General features: G+C 32.5%; 1 protein-coding gene across 3 annotated transcripts; it reads left to right on the top strand.

Annotated features, from left to right (window-relative positions):
* Positions 1 to 1,374: 1,374 nt before the first annotated feature.
* On the top strand, positions 1,375 to 9,274 carry AstCC (Allatostatin double C). 3 transcript variants are annotated; one of them, XM_070650976.1, is made up of 4 exons: positions 1,375 to 1,666; positions 7,551 to 7,731; positions 8,794 to 8,882; positions 8,947 to 9,274. In XM_070650976.1, exons 1-4 carry the CDS (start codon positions 1,493 to 1,495, stop codon positions 9,034 to 9,036), a joined length of 534 nt encoding a protein of 177 aa, XP_070507077.1. In that variant the 5' UTR covers positions 1,375 to 1,492; the 3' UTR covers positions 9,037 to 9,274. The 3 variants fall into 3 exon arrangements, with proteins under 3 accessions (XP_070507077.1, XP_070507076.1, XP_070507075.1); XM_070650975.1 differs by having other exon boundaries at positions 7,551 to 7,785; positions 8,806 to 8,882; XM_070650974.1 differs by having other exon boundaries at positions 7,551 to 7,785.
* Positions 9,275 to 19,907: the final 10,633 nt, after the last annotated feature.

Here is a 19,907-nt window from a genome sequence, read left to right as displayed (position 1 = left end):
AGCGTTCTACTTACACATTTTGGTGGTCGTACAGATCAATTGTGATTCATGGTCTCCCATATGTGTCGTCGGAAGCTGACTCTATCGCCGGTTTTGATTTGCCAGTTAAGGATACCAAGGGCAATACTGTCTTTTTTGGCAGCTTCCTTCCACTAGTTATTTGGTCGTCCAAGAGCTCTTTTACCACCCAGAAAGTCGGAATTGATAACCTTAGAGCATTCAGTCAACCATTGAATAGATTTGAAATTGTTAAAATTTTAAATTAATTTAGTTTCTTCTAAATTTTCACCAAATTTGAATTTAAAATTTTTGATTTAAAAGTTTTTAAATTTTCTAAATTTTAATTTTTTGATTTTTTTAATTTATGAACTTTGTAAATTTGAATTTTCTAGCTTTTCAAAATTTGAATTTTTGAAAATTTTTAACTTTTGAAGTTTTAAAAATTTTTAACTTTTGAAATTTTTAAACTTTTTAAAATTTTGTTTTTGACATTTTCAAAATTTAATTTTTTTTTTTTCAAATTTCATTTTTAAAATTTTCTAAATTTTATTTTTTTTTAAATTTTCTAAATTTCAATTTTTGAAATTTTTGAACTTTTTGAAATTTGAATTTTCGGAATTTTCAAAATTTTAAAATTTGAAATTCTTCTAAACTTTATTTCATTTTTGATATATTCCAAATTTCAATTTTCAAATTTTAATTTCATAAATTTTCGAAACCTTCTTATTAATTAAAAATTTTTGAAGTTTTTAAAATTTTAATTTTTGAATTTTTTAAATTATTATTTTCTAGTTTTTGAAATTTTAAATTTTGAAGTTTTTAAAATTTTAAATTTTGAATTAGGTATTTTAAATTTTTTAATTTTTAATTTTTAAAGTTTTATAAATTTTCAAAAATCAAATTTTCAAATTTTGATTTTAAAGTTTAAAAAAAATATAATTTTCATAATTTTGTGTCAAAAACCTTATTTTAAAAATTCCAAATTATTAATTACCAAATTTTTAAAAAATCCACTTCCTTCTTCCACCCACTCATCATCACATCATCCCCCTGTGTCATCATCCAAAAACCATTCTGTTTCTTTTTCATTCTCACAATCACAATCTCAATCATCTTGCGCATCTCTTAAAAAATATAATACACACAGTAATATTTTAATGGTAACAGAAATCCGAAAAGTATGTAGTATGAAGCAACAGTGTGTCGCCTAAATATTTTTTCCTGTTCACGCTATATGAGACCGCTTTTTTTTCCTTTTTTTTCCTTTCAGCCAAAGTCTGTCTTTTTTTTCTCCACATCCGAACACATTCAACAGTCTATAAAAGAAAATGTGCTCTAACGTTTCTGTTTCAGAACTCTTTCAACCAGTTGAAGCGTAAGGTGCGATCGCATAAAAGTCAAAATAAAAAAGTGAAATAATTGCAAAAAAGTTAATTTTTTCGTTAATTATTTTAATTTAATTTTTTGTGACAAAAAAAAATAATTCATTTGAATGACAAAAAGTATAGAAAATATGGTGAATTTTGATATTTTAATGATCGTCCTTATCATTGGATTAACAAATGTCCATTGCATGTCAATAATAAAGCGTAGTGATGAGCGCACTGATAATAATCTTGAGAAAGTCGATGAGTCAATATATAAAGTTGATTATGACGTATATCCGGTAAGTTGAGTGGTGATTTATGTGAAATGTGCTCTTAAATTTGTTGTTGTTGTTGTGCGTATCCTCCACATAAATATTCAATTTATTTTTCTATTGCTATGAAAAAATTGATAAGGGAGAGAAAATTAAATTTTTTTTATATGTAAATAAATTTTCACATATGTCATGTCGTGATGCTAAAGCAATAAATCACATAATTGGACATGCAAGGTTTTGAAATTCAACGTAAAAGGTGTAATTTCATCTGCTGTCTTTCACGGTTCTTGTTCCACGCATAAAAAAAAGCACGCGTTTTTGTGATAATAAAGTGTTGAGTTCTTTTACCTGTTGCGCTTGTTGTGGGTGGCATTTAGCTTTTTTGTTGAGAGATTTTTGAGATTTTTGGGATAAATCTTGTGGAAATTGTAGTTGAAGATCAGACTTTATTGTTGATTAAGTGGTAATTGGAGGACTTGGGATGTTTTCCACGGTTTTCCACTTACATGAAGCATATATTAGGCATATTAAAGGTGATAATGTTGCTTGTTGACCGTAAAAGTGGCTGTATGCCTATAATGAATAGGATATACTGCAGTTAAAGAGTTTAAAGCTCTCCGATACCTCAAAATTGATCCTCAAATGCGAATTTTAGTTTCATATTAAATATGATTATGCCATAAATCCTAATAAGTAAAGAACATGCTATCGAGAGCTTGTACACCTTAAGTATACTAGATGAGCATGCTAGTAAGCGTTGCTTTCAGCTTACTCTGCTCATGAGATCATAATCTTTGCTTGTTAAGGAAAACTGTTTTAAATTGATGCAATTTTGAGATTTACAGAATTGATTAAATTTAAAGACTGCAAAATAATTATCAAGTTTAAAGAATTCATAAAATTTGAGCTTTTTATTGCTTCGATAATTCAAATAAAGGTATTTAATTGCAAGGATAATAAGTTTCAAGCAATTGTATTTCCAAACATAGATCTTGCTTGAATAAAACTATTAAAAGGAGCAAAATGATGACCTTGATGCTGAGTAACTTAAAACTTTAGATAATGTTTAATCTTTTACATAGTTCTAGAAGCCCACAACTCAGTCAAAACATAGAAAGTTAGTAAATTCTATTTATTAAGTAAATAACTTTACATAAAACTACTATTATTTTTACAGGCTAGAGTATTTATTTTCTCACGACCTATTAATACAAGCCTTGATAGTACAGATTTTTTTAATGTTTGCAGACAGTTGCAAATTATTATTTCTTTTTTTTGAAAAATCCTAATTAAATATTAATATTTTATGAGTTGATATGATGAAGGCTTGATAGATGATTTGATATAAATTATTTCCAGTAAAATCTTCTAACATTTATTTAATTTATTTAAAGTAGAGCTTGAGATTTTAAGTTTCTGGTACTCTCTCAAGTGGACAAAAATACTTTAAAACTAGTCATCTACTGGACATCAGCTTGCCATCAAATAGTTATAACGTATTTTGTCCACTCGGGTTTACTAATACTCAACTGGCCATTCAGATCAATCGTGGTCAATTGCGTATCTAAGATGAACCCTAAAACTGGCTTTATCGCTGACTTTCGTTTGTCAATTATCCAAAATTATTAATACCAATTGCAATAATGTCTCTATCGACAGTTTCTTTTTAAGAGGTCTTTTGTCGTCCACGAGCTCTTTTACCATCTATAAAGTCAAATTTAAAGACCTTATTTAATGGAGCTTTGAAAATTTAATTGATTTTTGTGAATAAAATTTTAAGTTCAATTTTTTAGCTCAATTGAAGCTTAATTGAAGCTAACTTTCGTTAAAAAATTCGAACCACTGGATTACTTCTTTCAAATTACAGATCACGACTGATCCGTAGCTTGAATTACCAAAACTTTTACCTTTTCTATTTTTACTTACTTATTTTATCTTTTCCGTGAGTTTAAGAATGAACCAATTTTAGAATTCACTCAAAAATTCTAGGTCTACATTCCCTTATTTCATAAATGAAACAGCCTGCAGTTCATTTGCGAAACCACTACAAATTTAAATTAATTTCATTTTAAGGAGTGTTGGGAATACAAACCCTTAACAACTAATATTCATTGTAAAAAATCATATTAACTTAAGCTTTATAGCTTCATAGCAACAACATGATGGTGAAATTACACAGCAACTACTCACTAATTATTTGAGATGACATTGACTTTTATATCCATTTAATTGCCAAATAAAAATGACAATAAAAATTTCTTTGATAATTACAACCATGCAATTGCTGCCAAAAAAACCCAAAAACCCACAAAACTTTTGCCAAAATGTACAGCCATCAATAATAAATACAAATGGGGAATTTTTATTGCTAATCTTCAATTTTTCCAAATCTAATGGATCAATCAATTATTAATAACAATTTGCCGGTTTATGACAAACATATCAATAGCTACATAATGGATGGACATTCACACATTTTCACAATTGTGTTAATCGTGCCGGTAGAAAAACTTTTTACAATCGACCGATTTTCCAACGAAAAATTTATGAATATTTTCCTGTTAAATAGCGTGACTTTTCACTTTTCCGTAATTTTCACATGAATTTTTACGCATTTTGTGGGAAAATTTTCGCGGTGATTCAATTTTTTACGTAGAATAATGTAAAATAAATTAGATCAAGAGGTCCTCGTCAAGTATATATAGCAGCAAGACGCAACAAGTGATGGAATGTGATCATGAATAATTCATTCAGATTATTTTTGACACATATCGGAATGCGTTCTTTCTGACCGCACGAAAGTTCAATGTTCTAATTTTGGATTATGGAAATTCTTTCATTCAACTGCTGTGCTTCAAAACAAGTCAAATCCTTTCAAGCCGATTGATGTTATTTGTTTGTAACAAAAGGACATGAAGTATTTGTAGTAGGTGGAAAAGTTTGTCTCGAGTTTTGACAGTCAAGGTGTGGTCAACGATGTATTGTGTTGGTTTAGTCTAGTTTTGGATAATTCAGGATAGTTTCTTGAAAATTTGAGATTATCATGGAATTAAGAATTCTTTAAGGGCTTATCCGAGTGAAAAAGACTGCCATTAGACGACCTTATGTGAAATAATAGTCATGACTCATGACATTTGTGGAATTTGCATTACAATGTCAAGAATATAACTAGACGAACTGTCGACTAAACGCAGTCTGTTACACTCTGGCTACAAGGGTCTGCATTCGAATAGACACAGATACAGTGGTTGTAGCGTCATTACAATTACACGCTCAACAACAATTTAAATGTAAAATAGTAATATAAACTGGCTTAAAGCTTCCAGAATAATCAGAGCTAGAATTTAGCTCAAAATTTAAATCAAAATGAATTGATTCCTGTTGAATTGTCCATACGAAGTTCGAAGTCGTCTCGGATTTTATATGAAGTTTAGTAGACTCAAGTCGACTTTTTCATATGAAATCTGAGTTGACTTCGAGGTCTGCTCCATGCATTTTATCGAATCTGTCCTGAGATCAGAATCACGTCTAGCCTGAAGTCTGCTCTTCAGCCTTTTCTACACAATGTGCTTTCGGGGCTCAAGCTCTGAGATAAAGATCCTCGTATGTCGTAGCAGAGGCTTATAGTCATAGCAGACTGATAATTTTGAGTTTTTAACCACTAAATGCACGGTTGACAACCGACTTCTATGTCAGGATGTATATACTTGAAAGACAATATTTAAATCCTATTCAAACAGCCATGCCTGAAGGATTTCAACCTCAAAATTAGGTCAGGAATGGTAAATCATACCACCTACCATCCCAAGATGTACACCTTCAAACCCAAGAAGCACAAATAAAGCAACAGAATGCAAACAATTGTAAATGTCATCTTTGGGCAGTCTTCTCTTGCATCTTACATCCTTCAAGGAAAAGTTTTACATGAATTTAAATTTATTTTCACACATTCACCTAAGAATAATTTCTAAATGTAAAAGGTTAACAGCCTAATGATGTGTTATCCTGATTCAGACGTAAACAAACTCTGTATTGCTATTATTTTGAATAACAATACATATTCATTCATTTACATGAAGCATATTTGGGAAAATTTGGTAGTAAATGAGGCATGATCGAGAAGATGCGTGGGAGGACTGAGTCTATGTTTGGATTGAGGGAAAATTTTAAACACAAAGATCTGCTGAATGATGAGTAAGACAATTAAGAATTGTTTAAAGATTTTATGGAATTTTTAATGAAAATTCATGTGGAAAGACACGTGGAAGAAAAATTCATATTCATATGAATTGATAGCTTTAAAATGTCAAATTAGAAGAAAAAGAATTTTGAAATAAGAATATCTTGCTTAATGAAATTTAAGAGAATTGTTTGGAAGGAGTTGAATTAGAAAATTCTATAGACGGTGCAGTATTTTCTGATGAATTTGTTTATTTCCTGTTTGTTGATTTTTAATGCAAATTATATTTGAGGTACTTTAACCTTTAATTCTTGTCAAATTTATAAAGTGAAGCCATCCCGGGAAGCACAAAGAATAGAAAATGCCGAAAAACGGGTCCCAAGCCAACTTTAATCTGGCCTCAAGCCGGATTTTAATGAATCTGCTTTGAAACTAGAGCCAAACAGAGCTGGCTTTAAATTTTCGGATATTTCTGTTGATTAACCGACTTATGCTATTCAGGGCATACCTCAGAAGGCATACGACGTTAAAATGACTGAAAATCGGGCCCCAAGTCGACTAAATTTGGACCTCAAACCAGATTTCATTAATTCTGGGCTGGGACTAGAGTCACGTTGACTCGGGATCGTATTGTCGGTCATTTCTACCACGTAAGCTGTAATGATTTCAACTTTTTTCCGGATTTCAGATTAAATTCGGTTCAAATCGGGCAATATGTCTGAGTAATTCTGGCTTGAAGCCGGATTTTGGATTAATTAGCCGAATTGTGCTTTTCGGAACAAAAGTTAAATTTTGATTGATAATGGTTCTACAATTGATAATAAGTGGTCAAAATCAAGCGAAATTGAGTTTAAAATAAGATTTCCTCACAACTCTATCAATAGCTGCATTATAAAGTTGATAAAAGTCAAGATCGAAAGACAGATTTATCCTTCAATATGGTCAAGGTTTCTATTCCTTTTAGATATCATGACATTTGCAGTAAATGGAAGACATTGAAAATATTTTTCTATATATTATCCAACAAATATCTCTGATCATATAAAAATCATGACGCTAAATGACGTTCTACAGAAATATCTGAAATCATTACGTCAGATAAGCAGCAAAACAACCCAAAATCCATCACAAATTCTTCAATAATAAATATATGAAATGAATGTCAACAAAGGTGGTGATGAAAGTTTTAGTGAATTAAGGCAGAAGATTGAAAATTTGATTGAAATTTATTTGAACTTTTTGTTAAGATATTCGTCAATTGTAGTGGAATTTCTTGTAAGTTCTGCGGTTTTGAGTAGAAACTTGAATTGATAAACAATTCGCTGTAAAATTCACCTTTTTGATTAGCAAATTGAAGGAGTTTAAGACACAAAAAGCTTACATAATGAAGGGTTTTCGATGTCTCAACTCCGACAGATTCTCGAGACAGTCTTGAGAGCCATAACTAGTCTTTGAGTATGACATTAAATGACATAAATCTGAATATTTACTTGATTGGCACAATACAGTGTTTTTGGACACAAGATTCAATCAAAATCAGTCGTCACGGTGCCGTTAGTATCGGTCTTACTGGTAACACAACGTAACGGTGCCCTAGCGATCACGTTGTGATGTTCAGGTCAATTATAAACGAAAGAAAATATCCAAAAATTCAACATTTTCATGAAATTGATTATAATTTATTAAATCAACCCAAAATTTAATTAATATCTACTTGATCATCTCCAGATAGTCTTTCCGAAGCGCGCCGCCATGCTTCTAGATCGTCTTATGGTCGCCCTTCATCACGCTTTAGAGGATGACGATCCAAAGCAACTTCAAAAAATTAATGAATTGTATCGACATGGTCAATTGCCACAAATAACTCCAACAGCATTAAAACCAAATCTACAGCCAAAGTATTATAAAGGTAAAACAGACTCTGATGCTTATTATGGATATAAATTGGTAAATGGACAAGCAGGTGATTTAACATACTACTAATTCTAATTTGATTTTGTATTGGTGTTTATCGTGATATCGTTTTCGTTGATTTAAATATATATATCACTCACTTTTATTGAAAAAAATTCAAAATGACATCAAAATTTACTTTTTGTATCAATACACGAGACACTACTTAGAAATAGACAATTAATACACTTATCATCCACTTTCCATTTTATTATAGACTTCGAGGGATCGCATTTTTGTGAGCTGAACAGATAAAAAAAAGCTTTGTTAAATGATATTCCTGAAGTTGATGTTTTTTCGATGGTTTTATTAAAGTTGAAATTTTTTAAAAATTTGGGTTTTGTAGTGAGCTACTCTTTTAAGGGATTTGAGGAAGATTTTTGGGAATTTCAAATGAAATTGAATAAATTTGTACTTAGTAATTTACAAAATATGACACAGAATTTTAGGTTTTTGAGTAAATGAACAGATTTAATAGTACAAATGCTATTTAGATGCCTTTATTCCGCCATTTGGACTCAACTCGACTCAAACTCGACTCAACTTGACTTAATTCGACTTAATTTGACTCAACTAGACTTAATTTGACTCAACTCGGATTCAATCGGCTTAATTTGACTCAACTAGACTTAATTTGACTCAACTTGACTTGATTTGACTCAACTAAGACTTGATTTGACTCAATTCAACTTGATTTGACTCAAAACTTAATTCGACTCAACTCGACTTTCTCTTATTTCGACTTAATTTGACTTGATATCAACATCAAACTGACTTTTCAACCAAGTTCATACACTGACACAAAATCTGCAATTCCCACAATATTTGTTTATCGTTTATCTTATCAAAAATCCCTTAATAAACCCTTAATCATCATAATTCCAAAACCACCCAAAAGCTCATTACAGAACACTTTTTTTTTAAAATATTTCAACAAGATCCTTGACCCCCACTCATCCCAATGTTAATAAATATTAAAATGTTTTATCTTTCCATTCGCCTGAATCTTAAAACAAAGATGAATCAGAAGATATGGAAGGAAGATCAATGGAATTAGGCCTCCGAAGTGGTGACTACGACAGCGATTTTCCACTAAACGATGACTCTGTAATTATTAATGCATAAATATCCTCAATAGCTCATTAACTTTTTGTATATTCTTTTCATAAAGATGGACTTACAGCGAAGAGGCAACTCAGCGGGTCCGAATCAAGGTCACGTCTATTGGCGATGTTATTTCAACGCAGTGACTTGCTTCTAAATTGAGTCACATGCACAAAAAAATTTTAACAAAAAAAGTCTCTTTTTAAAAAAATTATACTCAATCCTCCCATTTTCTATTTGAATTTATCATAAAATGACATTAATATCCATTTAGATGAAAATTAACAAGTTAAGAACCTGACAAAAAAATGAATAAAAATTTTCAATGCATTAATATACTCGATTATGATGGTTGTAACTAGTTAATGCAGTTAATAATAAAAATGACTATTAAAATTGTGGAAATAAAAAAATCTAAAAATTTGTGCAAAATCATTTGGGGCCGTTCACTTATTACGTTACGCAAAAAAACGAATTTCTAGACCCCCCCCCCCCCCCCCTCCTTCGCTACAAAATGTCCATGCAAAAAAAAAAATTTTGTTTATGCTGTTACAAAATCCTAGATCCCCCCTCCCCCCTAAAAAGCGAACGTAATAAGTGAACGGCCCCTTTTCTAATTCATTTTAAAAATAGAACCGACGTGGGACTTAAATCCAACCATGACAAGATAAATTTCAAATAAAAAGCACATCAATAAGCTTTCAATTCATCGCAACGACATCTACAGAAGCTTTACGTCTCGATTCGAGTCCTTGATAGGCCGCAACATGTCACGGATACATCCGCGCAACAGATACACACGCTATGACGTCATCATGTCAATAATTTTGCGAGCCTTTTTTTGTGTGGAGTAAAAAATCAACGAATGGGAATTTTTGTTCTGAATGAATGACGTCGCTGGGTCTTTTGAGATCGAGGAGGAAGAAGAAGACAAATTTTAACCTATTTTTTATGCTTAGTTAAATTTGATGAATTACGACGCATAACACTAGTTCTAAGAATATTTGTAAAATTTATTACTAAAAATTGTTTGATGTCTGTTTATGTTTGATATTTGACGTAAGTTCAGTCAAATATGTAAATGCGCTGGAGTGGATCAATGAAAGGATATTTATCATATCTTAAAAAGGATGATGAAATGTTTGAGAATTTTCTTGATGATTTTTGGTTCCATTTTAATTGTTTTAACTGTTGATTTTATTATCGTGTATTTTTTTTCTAATTTTATAAATAACTTTTAATTACGTTTCACAACATGCGTGGGGATGAAAAAAAAAAATTTTAAAAAGGTTAATGACCAATTTTATATGATGGAATTAGTGGGAAAAAATAATTAAATTTTGAGTTAATAGCTTTTATTGCTTAATTATCAACTAACACAATTTGAGTTAGTTTTCCTTAATATCTAACCCAGTGTTGGAAAAAATTTTATTTTTCGCGGCACATTTTGGTGAAAATTCTCGACCATAATACTGTTCCTGGCATAATGACAAGAATTTTCGTGGCAGGATCCGATTCACAGACCTACATATACTGAATTTTATATTGGCATGCCTAAAGTTTTCATCTGTACTTTCCCGAGCGACACAGACACAGATGAAGAAAACTCCAAAACGGACATTTAAAAGCTAAGTTAAACCTCTTTTGTTACTACAAAATGGAAGCCGCCTATTTTTCGCAGTCATGTGGATGACAGCCATATGGATTGATCCAAATGGAAGTCAAATGGATGCCAAACAGAGGCGACTTTCATGTGGTGTTAATAAAAGAGGTTTAACAGTGTATTTTTTATTTGTGTTGGTCGACCTTATAGTTCGTTCATGGGAACAGGCTTCCATTTTTGGTCTGCAAGGCTACATTTTTAGATGAGCTTCAGATATTTCGTATTAAAAATCCTAGAAAATTGATACCAATATACCCTAACAGGCAAAGAAACCAATTTTAGATTCTGTATTGATCTTTCTGTAATATATAAGCATTCTCTTTGTCTGTTAGGGATATACGAAAGTTTGAGCTCCCAAAACCCATTCCTGAATACACCCCTAACATTACACGTCACATTCCAGTTCACAACAAAACAAAATGGCTTCACAAAATTCATATTCAATGAATAACAAAATTATTATTTTTCTAGGAGCCTTAAAAAAACTTATAATTTGTTTATAAAGTTAAAAAGCATCTTTTTTTGTCGAACCTTCTCCTGAATCCTTTTCTTGGCATTTAATTCAAAAGACGTAGATTCACCCCGCTGCTCATCTCAAAAAAAAAAAAAAATTGTTATAACATGTCAATATTTACTTTACAATTTTCTTTAAATAAATATCAAGCAAGGTTGGATATTGTCCTTCAAATGTTATAAAAAAAATTTTAATAATAGAATTTTTGCATTTTAAAGTTTTCTGATGAACGTTTTTATGAATTTTGTTAAATAATTTGTAAATGAGGTTGTAATTGTTCTTAGGGGTTGGGGGTGTTGAGATTTTGTTACGCTTAAATGCAATGTTTTCTATGGAGATTTGGTTACGGAAGAGGAATTAGAGAAGGTAAGGGGAGGGAGTTGTCAAAAAGTCAGTTTATCACGTTATGTAACACGTAGTAACGGCTCCAATGCAGTACAAAGTTCGTATTATTCAAATATAAAACCATATTTAATCCACACTATGACTAATTGACACCAAATTAGTGTCCATATGGTATCTAATGCCTAGCGTAATTTTGCCCACAAGACCAAAAATTCAAAATTCTTACAAAATTCACGTGAAAATCACCAAAAATACTAAAGATTCAGTGAAAAAAATGTGTAAAGGCATAAATTTTGCTTACGTAATCATGTAATGATAATAGAAGAAAATGCGTAGGTGGGGTAGAATTTGTAAAAAAGAAAGTGAGTAACACGTTATTTCCATTTATTTGTCTTGGGTTTAAATTTATTTGCTATAATTAATTTGAATGTATTTAAATGCGTTGTGCTAACTTAAAATAGAAAAATTTTATTTTTTTAGACATAAATTACAATTTTTGATAAGAAGGCACATAAGAAGGCGTAATACATACTTGCTTACTGGAACCATGCTCCGACTTGGAGCCTAGGTTGTAACAAAATGCTTTCCATCTGACTCTATTGCTGGCCGAATCACAAAGCTTGTACAAATTCTCAGTTTTGACATCTAACTGGCATTTCTTCATTACCATTACGCCATGCTGCTTGGAGCACCAGGACTCCCTTTTTTTTGGGAATTCCTACCTAGGACAGTATAGCAAGCATGTGTCTCTCCCCCAGCTACAACACAAAAGGAGTAATAATGGTCGAAAATCCGACCGGGTTTCAGACCAGCGTGACTCTTCAACCAGACCAGATTCATTGAAATCAAGCCTGTGTCTAAAGTCAAGTCACCCTAGAATCGGGGTGTACAATATTTAGTCTTAAATTTTAAAGAACTACCTAGACTACTAAAAAAGTGCAAAAAATAATTGAAATTCCAAAAAGGAAAGGATTTCCAAAAGAAAAATGTTCAAAATTTCCGACTTTTTGAAAAATCGGGACATTTTGGGGCTTTGTCGGGACACAGCAGCAAGGATGCCTACCCAAGAATCGAATTTTCAGCTATTTTTCCGCCATGTGCTTCCTTGGATGACTGTTGAAGTCACTGAATTTCAACCAGTCATCCAAAAAAATTTATAATTCAAAAATAACCTAAAATCATATTAAGAATCACGAGGTCACATGCAAATATGTTCAAACTATTTCGTCATTAATCAAACTTTATTAATAAATTTTCAATGAAAAAGAAAAAAGAAAATTCTAATCTTACACATGCGAAATGAGCTTTGATGCTGAAAGTTTCTAATCTATTGCGGTTAATTTTGTCAATTTATATTTACACTAGTTTATTTTTCTCAAAGCTCAATTTCAAACCAGTGTTGATACCTGGGACCTGCCTTTAAAAAGAAACATCTAGGTGCAGGCAATTTTAAGTCAAAGGCAAAGACATGTTGCCTTCGCACAGGCAAATTTTTTTGCCTTTGCCTTTGCTTTGACTTTGCAAAGGCAAATCTTTGCTAGATCATAGGCAAGTTTTTTTTAAAGGCACCTTTGTATCAACACTGTTTCAAACCACAAACTTTCTAAATTAAGCGATTATAATTTTACATTTGTTTTCTACTTTTCTGTTTGTTGACTTATTATATCACAAAATAATAAGAAATTAAAATTTGTCTAGGAAAATAAGCCAAATTTAGCGGTTGTATGACATCATCTCAGTTAGTATCTGAGTGGATACCTTAACATAATCCTTAACAGAAAAAGAGCATGCTCGTGAGAGTTAGGCTCTCATATTACTCTGATATTGAGAGCACGTTCTTTGAATGCTAGGGAATGTCTAGTTAATAACTAGACCAACTATACTCACCCAATCACATTTCCTGGTAAATTAATCCATAAGTCATACAATCTAGCTGTCACCTGTTGTCAAACAAAAGCTATCCAATAGATATTGCATAAAGGCATTGATTTTATGGAATAAAGCCACCTTTCTTTCCTTTATAAATGCATGTCTAGGCATTCGCATCTTGCTAACGAAAGGTCCTGCTTATGAATAGGTATTCATGTACGCTGATTTTGCTTGGATTAAGGCAAAACCTATTATGTTACTGTCAAATACCTTATCAACTGCACCTTTTTGAAAACTCTGCCAAAAATTATGTCATTTGTCGACCGTAGGTCTAGTTATTGACTGAACTTTATGTCCAGAAGTCCATTCACTTAGTAATGTAATCAGGAAAATAAGAAAGTTCTTAGGTCCCCTAACAAGAGTTTTTCAACCTCAAAATTCAGACATTTATACTTTTTCGTTCAACTTCCAACTTTTAATTCCACAGGTTCTCACTTTACCACTAATCCCTTCAAAATTCATAAAAACTTCAAAAGTTTCATAAAAATTCTTCTCACTTTTTCCTAACAGACTTCTTCCAAGAAAATATGTCATAAACTTTAAACTTTACTCACATCATGACTGTATAGGATTTAAATGAAAAAATAAATAAAGTAAAAAAAAATCCCTTTTATAAAGCTATAAACACCTTAACTGAAAGTAGTAAGAAAAGTCAATTAAAGTTTTTTATTGAAAAATTTACATTTCATTCATGCATATATGAAAGTTTTCATAGCTAGCTTTCATTTTCCTTTACATGACACATTATGAGTGAATAAAAATGTGGGAAATTTTTTTTTTGCAAAGTTAAGGATGGAAAAAATTAGTGTGGAAGATTAGAAGTGAGTGGGGCATAAAGCGCATTTTATTAAGGATTAGAAACCAGCAACTGACGTCTATCCAGACAGGAGTTAAGACAGGAGAAATATTGGAAGTTGTACAAGCTTTCCGATTCGACCTGCAATTGAGTAAGATGGAAGGCATTTTGTAGCAAACCAATCTTAAATCGGAGCATAGTTCCAGCAAGCATGAAATTAATTGTTGGAAGGTAAATGGAAACAGATATACCGCGGACATACCAAGAGAGCCAAGCTAGTTTCAACTTGAAATTATGAAATTTATGGTTTCTTTGCTTTCTTTGTACATATGGATTTCAGACATGGTCAGCTGCAAACCTTGCCATCCGTAGACTAAGTGCGGAGCTTTTACCTTTCGGACGAAATAGCTTTCAGTCCGTCTTTTAAAGTGATTATCTCGAGTGGACAAAAATACGTTAGAGCTATTCAGTAAGTTGTCTTTAATGTCGAATTAAGCCTTCCTGACTCTGGTATGGTGCCAGATTATAACCAAGTACTGCTTAAAATTGACGCATTAAAGTGAATAGACTTAGGTGGGCTGGACACGTTATCAGAAGGCCTGTTGATGCTCTATTAGTAAAGGTATTTAAATCCAACATTTTAGATGGCAAGAGATCGCGTGGCAGGCCAAAGAACTCATGGAAGGAAGCTGTCGATCCTGTCACACTTGTAATAGAAACCGCGGTAGCCAGCGATAGAGCCAGCTTCAGGAACCGACTGAGGGAGGCCATGGATCACACTTGATCTGTACGGCCAGCGAAGTAAGTAAGTAAGTACTGCTTAAAATTAATCAAGCCTGAGGGCAAATTTTCAGTCGATTAACCATTTTGTACTCTTCAAGAATGTGTTTCTATCCACTCAAGATAGCTCGGTCACCAGAGACTTATTAAGCGTTACCAGAGGAAGCCTATAGAGGGAATACATTCAGCATTTAGTCAACTTCTGAGTTACACAACGTTTTCTTAAATTTCCCCAAAAAAGGAAGCTAATTGAATGAACTTTCCGTTAAGATGACGACAAACCTTCCCTAGATTTGTCTTTATGCCTTATAGATGGCAACAAAAGCATCTAGACAAAGCGCCAAAGCACAAAACATTAAATTTTAAATTTCCCCACACAAAATGCACTGAAAATTTTGATAAAGAGAAAAATTGCATCATTTATTATTACATGCACGTGACTTTCTGCCTTATGATGCATAACAGAATGTGTGAACTAAGGAATAAAAAAACAAGAAATCATTTTCTGGGGGTGGCATTAAAATTGTTGACATGAATCAAATTTCAATAAACGTCACACTTCGTATTATTTTGTGTTGTGTGTATTTTTCTTATCGTAACCTCAAAAATTTCCTTTTTCTTCTCCTACTATGTGCTGTTTGTAAAAAATTGGAAGAGATTCATCATGTTCCGGATCATTGGAGATCAAAATACAATGGCGGGAATATCCTGACTTTCTTCTTATTCCGGGCGGATCTGATGATTTGCATTTTTAATTTTACTTAACAAGAATAAGATGCTTACGGTTAACCTCGGAATATTTTTTGTGGTGATGAATTACAAATTATTCATCCTGATGACATGAGAAATTCATCACGAAATCTCTTTTAATTTCAAAGGCTTTGAGGGTGATTTTATGGATAAAAATATTTTCATATTTATGGATAAATTTTGGGACATAATTCTGAGAAAAATGGTTGTTGGGTCGAATTTTTGGAGTTTCTGCTTCTTTAGAAAGGCAAATTCTGGGGAAATGTTGAAGCAGGGATAGCGAAAAGCCAGCTTGACTGTGTTAAAGGATCAAAATGAGCATTAATCATTTGTGAAGATAGAAACAGTGCAAGTTTATGTATGGAATGCAGAATATTTGGAGTGAGTGGGAGAATTTTGTCCAAAACATGTTCACCATACTTTGGATATGCATGTTTCTATTGATTTAATACTTCCTTACTTACTTACTTCGCTGGTCGTATATATCAATTGTGATCCATGACCTCCCACAGGAGTCACCTGAATCTGGCTCGATTGCTTTCTTCCACTTGCCAATTTTCCGATACGAAGTGCAATACTGTCTCTATCGACAGCTTCTTTACAAGAGTTCTTTGGGCGTCCACGGGCTCTTTCATCGTCCAGAAAGTCAGATTTGAAGACCTTAATTAATTGATCTAATAAGAAAAGCATAATTCTGAATGACGAATTTTGAGTGGGATTTGAACCCACGTCATACGATTTTTGGTCGCATACTTCTTCCATTAAGCTATTGGTGGGGCTATTTAACTGTATGACAAAGTGCCATTTGAGAATTAATTATATATTTTTCTGCATCCTTACATTATACTAATTATACATCCTTACTACTACACACTTATTGATATACATTTGTTAGGCTTTTATAAAAATCTTCTTTGAACAATGCCTCCATGATAGTGGTGGGATTTCTGTGTGTAGTGACACACTAGTGTGGTGCCAGAAATATTTGGAAATACCATGAATCGTATGTCGTGTGCGGTTTCAGTGGAGGCCTACCACCAGAGTGTACCATGAAAAAAAAGGTTGTTCATCACTGCTTAATGGTATGTTTATTAAAGTGTATGGCTTACATGAGGAACTAGCCTGGAAACTGGTCTAAAGGATATGTTTATAGATTCAATATCAATTTCGAATTCTTGAACAGGATCATCAAGAACAACAACTTATTTTAAGGCACTATCAGGACATCATGGTGTTGCTGATATGACTAACATGCTTCATGCAGCATCTGTAACAACATGAAGGCATCATCAACACACTGTAAATCTATTTCTGTTTCTAATACCATTCAACCATCAAAATGATGTCTAAAAACAGAATTTTAAATCTTCAATTTCTTTCAGTTCCTCACAAAATGTTCAATCAATACCTAGAGAATAAAACATATACAAAAGAAAAGACATAAAACTTTTTTATTTTTGTGACTTTTTGCCTTCGATTCTCCCACAACCCATTAAAAATGCAAAATGAGACGACATTTTTTTAAAGACAAATTTCCATTTCATTAATTCACAAACAAACAATTTCCAAAAAAAAATTTATCATTTTAGGTATTTCTCAATTATTGAAAGGTAAGGCATGAATAATTTAAGTCAAAGGAGATTTTAATTAATGAATTTTGGATTTTTGGTTGTTGATGGGGGAATGATGAATGTTAGGTGGGACATGAGGGAGGGAATTTGGGGGTCTGGAGTTTTGGTGTGTTGCTTTAAAGGCTGTTGAGTTGTTGGAATGGTCTATCAACGGCGAATCATTAGGAGAGCAGCAGTAAAGGGGAATATAGGTGATTTATATGACAACTTATCATGTAGTCGAATAGCTTCCGGTTTCTCAGGGATAGAAGCATGCAAACAGGAAATTATATGACGTGTGATCGAGTCCCACTCACAATCCGTTATTCAAAATTACAATTTTTTGCTAGATCAACAAGAATCAGCCAATTTTGTTGTGGATAAGAAGCATTAGTCATCAATGATCACTTTCCAATGCTCCATAACATCCAAACAACCCCTACTCGAACCCCAACTAATTTACTACCCTTTCTGTATTTAGTCATACATATCTTTTGATTTCTATCAAATTTCACAACATCCAACTTGACTACAGCCATAATTATCTCGTCATAATCATCCGTGACTGAATCCACACTTTTTTTTTGTTTATTTCAATCAATGACATTAAAAATAACAATGAAATTTCATCATTGACGTATTTTTTTACCGCGTAACAGAAAGTGATAACTGAAAATTAATTAAATAGTTTTTTTTTCCAGGATTTAATGAGTATTAAAAGGTGATTAGTGCCAACTGGATTTAATGAATGTTTTCTTAATTCCGCAGCGTATTTCTTCCGTGTGACACTAAACAGATGTAATGATTTTTCGTGTATGTGATGTGATGTTCTTGGTGATGTTGGTGGTTTCGTGTCGGCTTTGGAATGAATGTATGTAGATTTTAATAATTTGGAGCATTTTTAGGGTTGAGTTTGGGGAACTTTTAACTTTTATGGATTAGTTTGATGTTTAATCTTCTAAAAGGCAATGAGTATACTCATCTATATAAGCGTGCTTATGAGTATACTCAAACAAAATAACTGTTTGATGTATAAAATTAAGAAATTTATTGAAAATGCATCAATTTAATTGAAGAAGTCACGGAAAAGCTATGAATTGTCAGAAAGGCAACAACGTGTTCTGGACCGAGCGGCATAATGCGGCGAACTGCATTTATCATCGTAAACATGGATCAAAATCAGCTGACACGATACCAAAAAAGCAACTCCTAATCTTACTGTTACAGCGACGTAACGGCACCTTAGCAAACACGTTGTAGGACATTCTTGCTCACAAAATTCAGATTATTGTGAATTTGAGTTCGCCGCATTATGCCGCTCGGTCCAGAACACGTTGTTGCCTTCCAGACAATTCTTAACATTTTCGTAACTTCTTCAAAGAAATTGATGCATTTTCAATCAATTTTTTAAATTTTTCCATCAATCAGATGAATACACGGCATTTTCCTGTAAATTTGATCCAAAAACAGCCATCACGGTGTCGACAGAGCATGTTTACATCTTGCTGTCAATACACCGAGTAGTGACGCTTTAGCAACTTCACTATCCTTCTCAGAATTTCACCAAAAATCACCAAATGAACCATGAAGATCCTCGCTTTCATCGGAATGTTCAACCGCAATAACTTTCAATAAAAATCCGTTTGAGTTAGTCCTCCGTTAAAATTACTCATTTGGGTTGATTTTGTGAAAAAAACAAATTTTCTTTTTATTACAGCAACAGTTTTCCCATATCGCTCATTATCGTTTAATTTTTTTTTTCTTTTCTGGCCTTTCTTTATTCATTCACTTTTATGACTTTTTACGATATGATGCAAAGTTCCTTCTAACTTTTCTTAAGGAATTGACTACAAAACAGCAAGTTTTCTCAATGTCAGTCGTAAGATATTAAATAACACACGTGATTTTCAAGCATATGTAATGAAAGATTATTGTGACTGATGTAGTTTAATCACACGATAAATATCAATTATATGAAAATAATAACAATGCTGTATGCTGAAAAAGGAAAAAAAAAATTCAATTAATAAACATATTAAATGTGTGTCTCGGAAGGTAGGTGAGAGAATTTTTATGACGCCGTAGTAAATGATATCAAATTTAAGGGATGATTGGATGTTATGTAGCCTTGAGAGTGATCTCAGAATAGCCTCGAAAGGCGTAGAACTCAGCGTAGAAATGGACAAAAATGATCACAGATCGACTTGGCTCTGATCTGAGGCCAGATTTTATCGAAGCTATCCTTGGACCAGAACCGAATTTTCGGAAATTTCAACGCTATGTCCCTGTTGGGAGCACCAGTCAGTTGATCGATCAAGCAAAAATAAGGAATTAAGACGATGTGACTCTGACTTGGATTTAAATCAAATCCGGCATCATGACAGAAACAGCTGGCATGATACCTGATACTGGACAGATTACCCGATTTGTGCTATTTCAGATCATTTTAGACTGCTTTTTGCTACTTTCGATGAATATAATGTGAAGAATTTGTCAATGTTTTGTGGGATTTATTGAATATTTTACAAATTCTTGAGAATCGAAAGCCATTACATTTGATCATTATTTTCTCCTAAATCCAGTGTTTTAGGACGATTGGATATTGAGAAACGCTAAAAGGAAGACTGTAATCCGTTAATAA

This window comes from Chironomus tepperi, unplaced genomic scaffold, assembly GCF_022539635.2.
Source record: "Chironomus tepperi strain 1889 unplaced genomic scaffold, CSIRO-AGI_Ctep_v1 contig_451, whole genome shotgun sequence".
Taxonomy (NCBI): Eukaryota; Metazoa; Arthropoda; class Insecta; order Diptera; family Chironomidae; genus Chironomus; species Chironomus tepperi.
This window is presented reverse-complemented; position numbering and strand designations above follow the sequence as displayed.

Excerpts from the sequence above, each read along its gene's own strand:
- AstCC (XM_070650974.1), top strand. The coding sequence starts at position 1,493 with ATGACAAAAAGTATAGAAAATATGGTGAATTTTGATATTTTAATGATC. Across the intron at positions 1,667-7,550 it reads TTGATTATGACGTATATCCG|ATAGTCTTTCCGAAGCGCGC; the intron begins GTAAGTTGAGTG and ends GATCATCTCCAG. Across the intron at positions 7,786-8,793 it reads ATTGGTAAATGGACAAGCAG|ATGAATCAGAAGATATGGAA; the intron begins GTGATTTAACAT and ends CTTAAAACAAAG.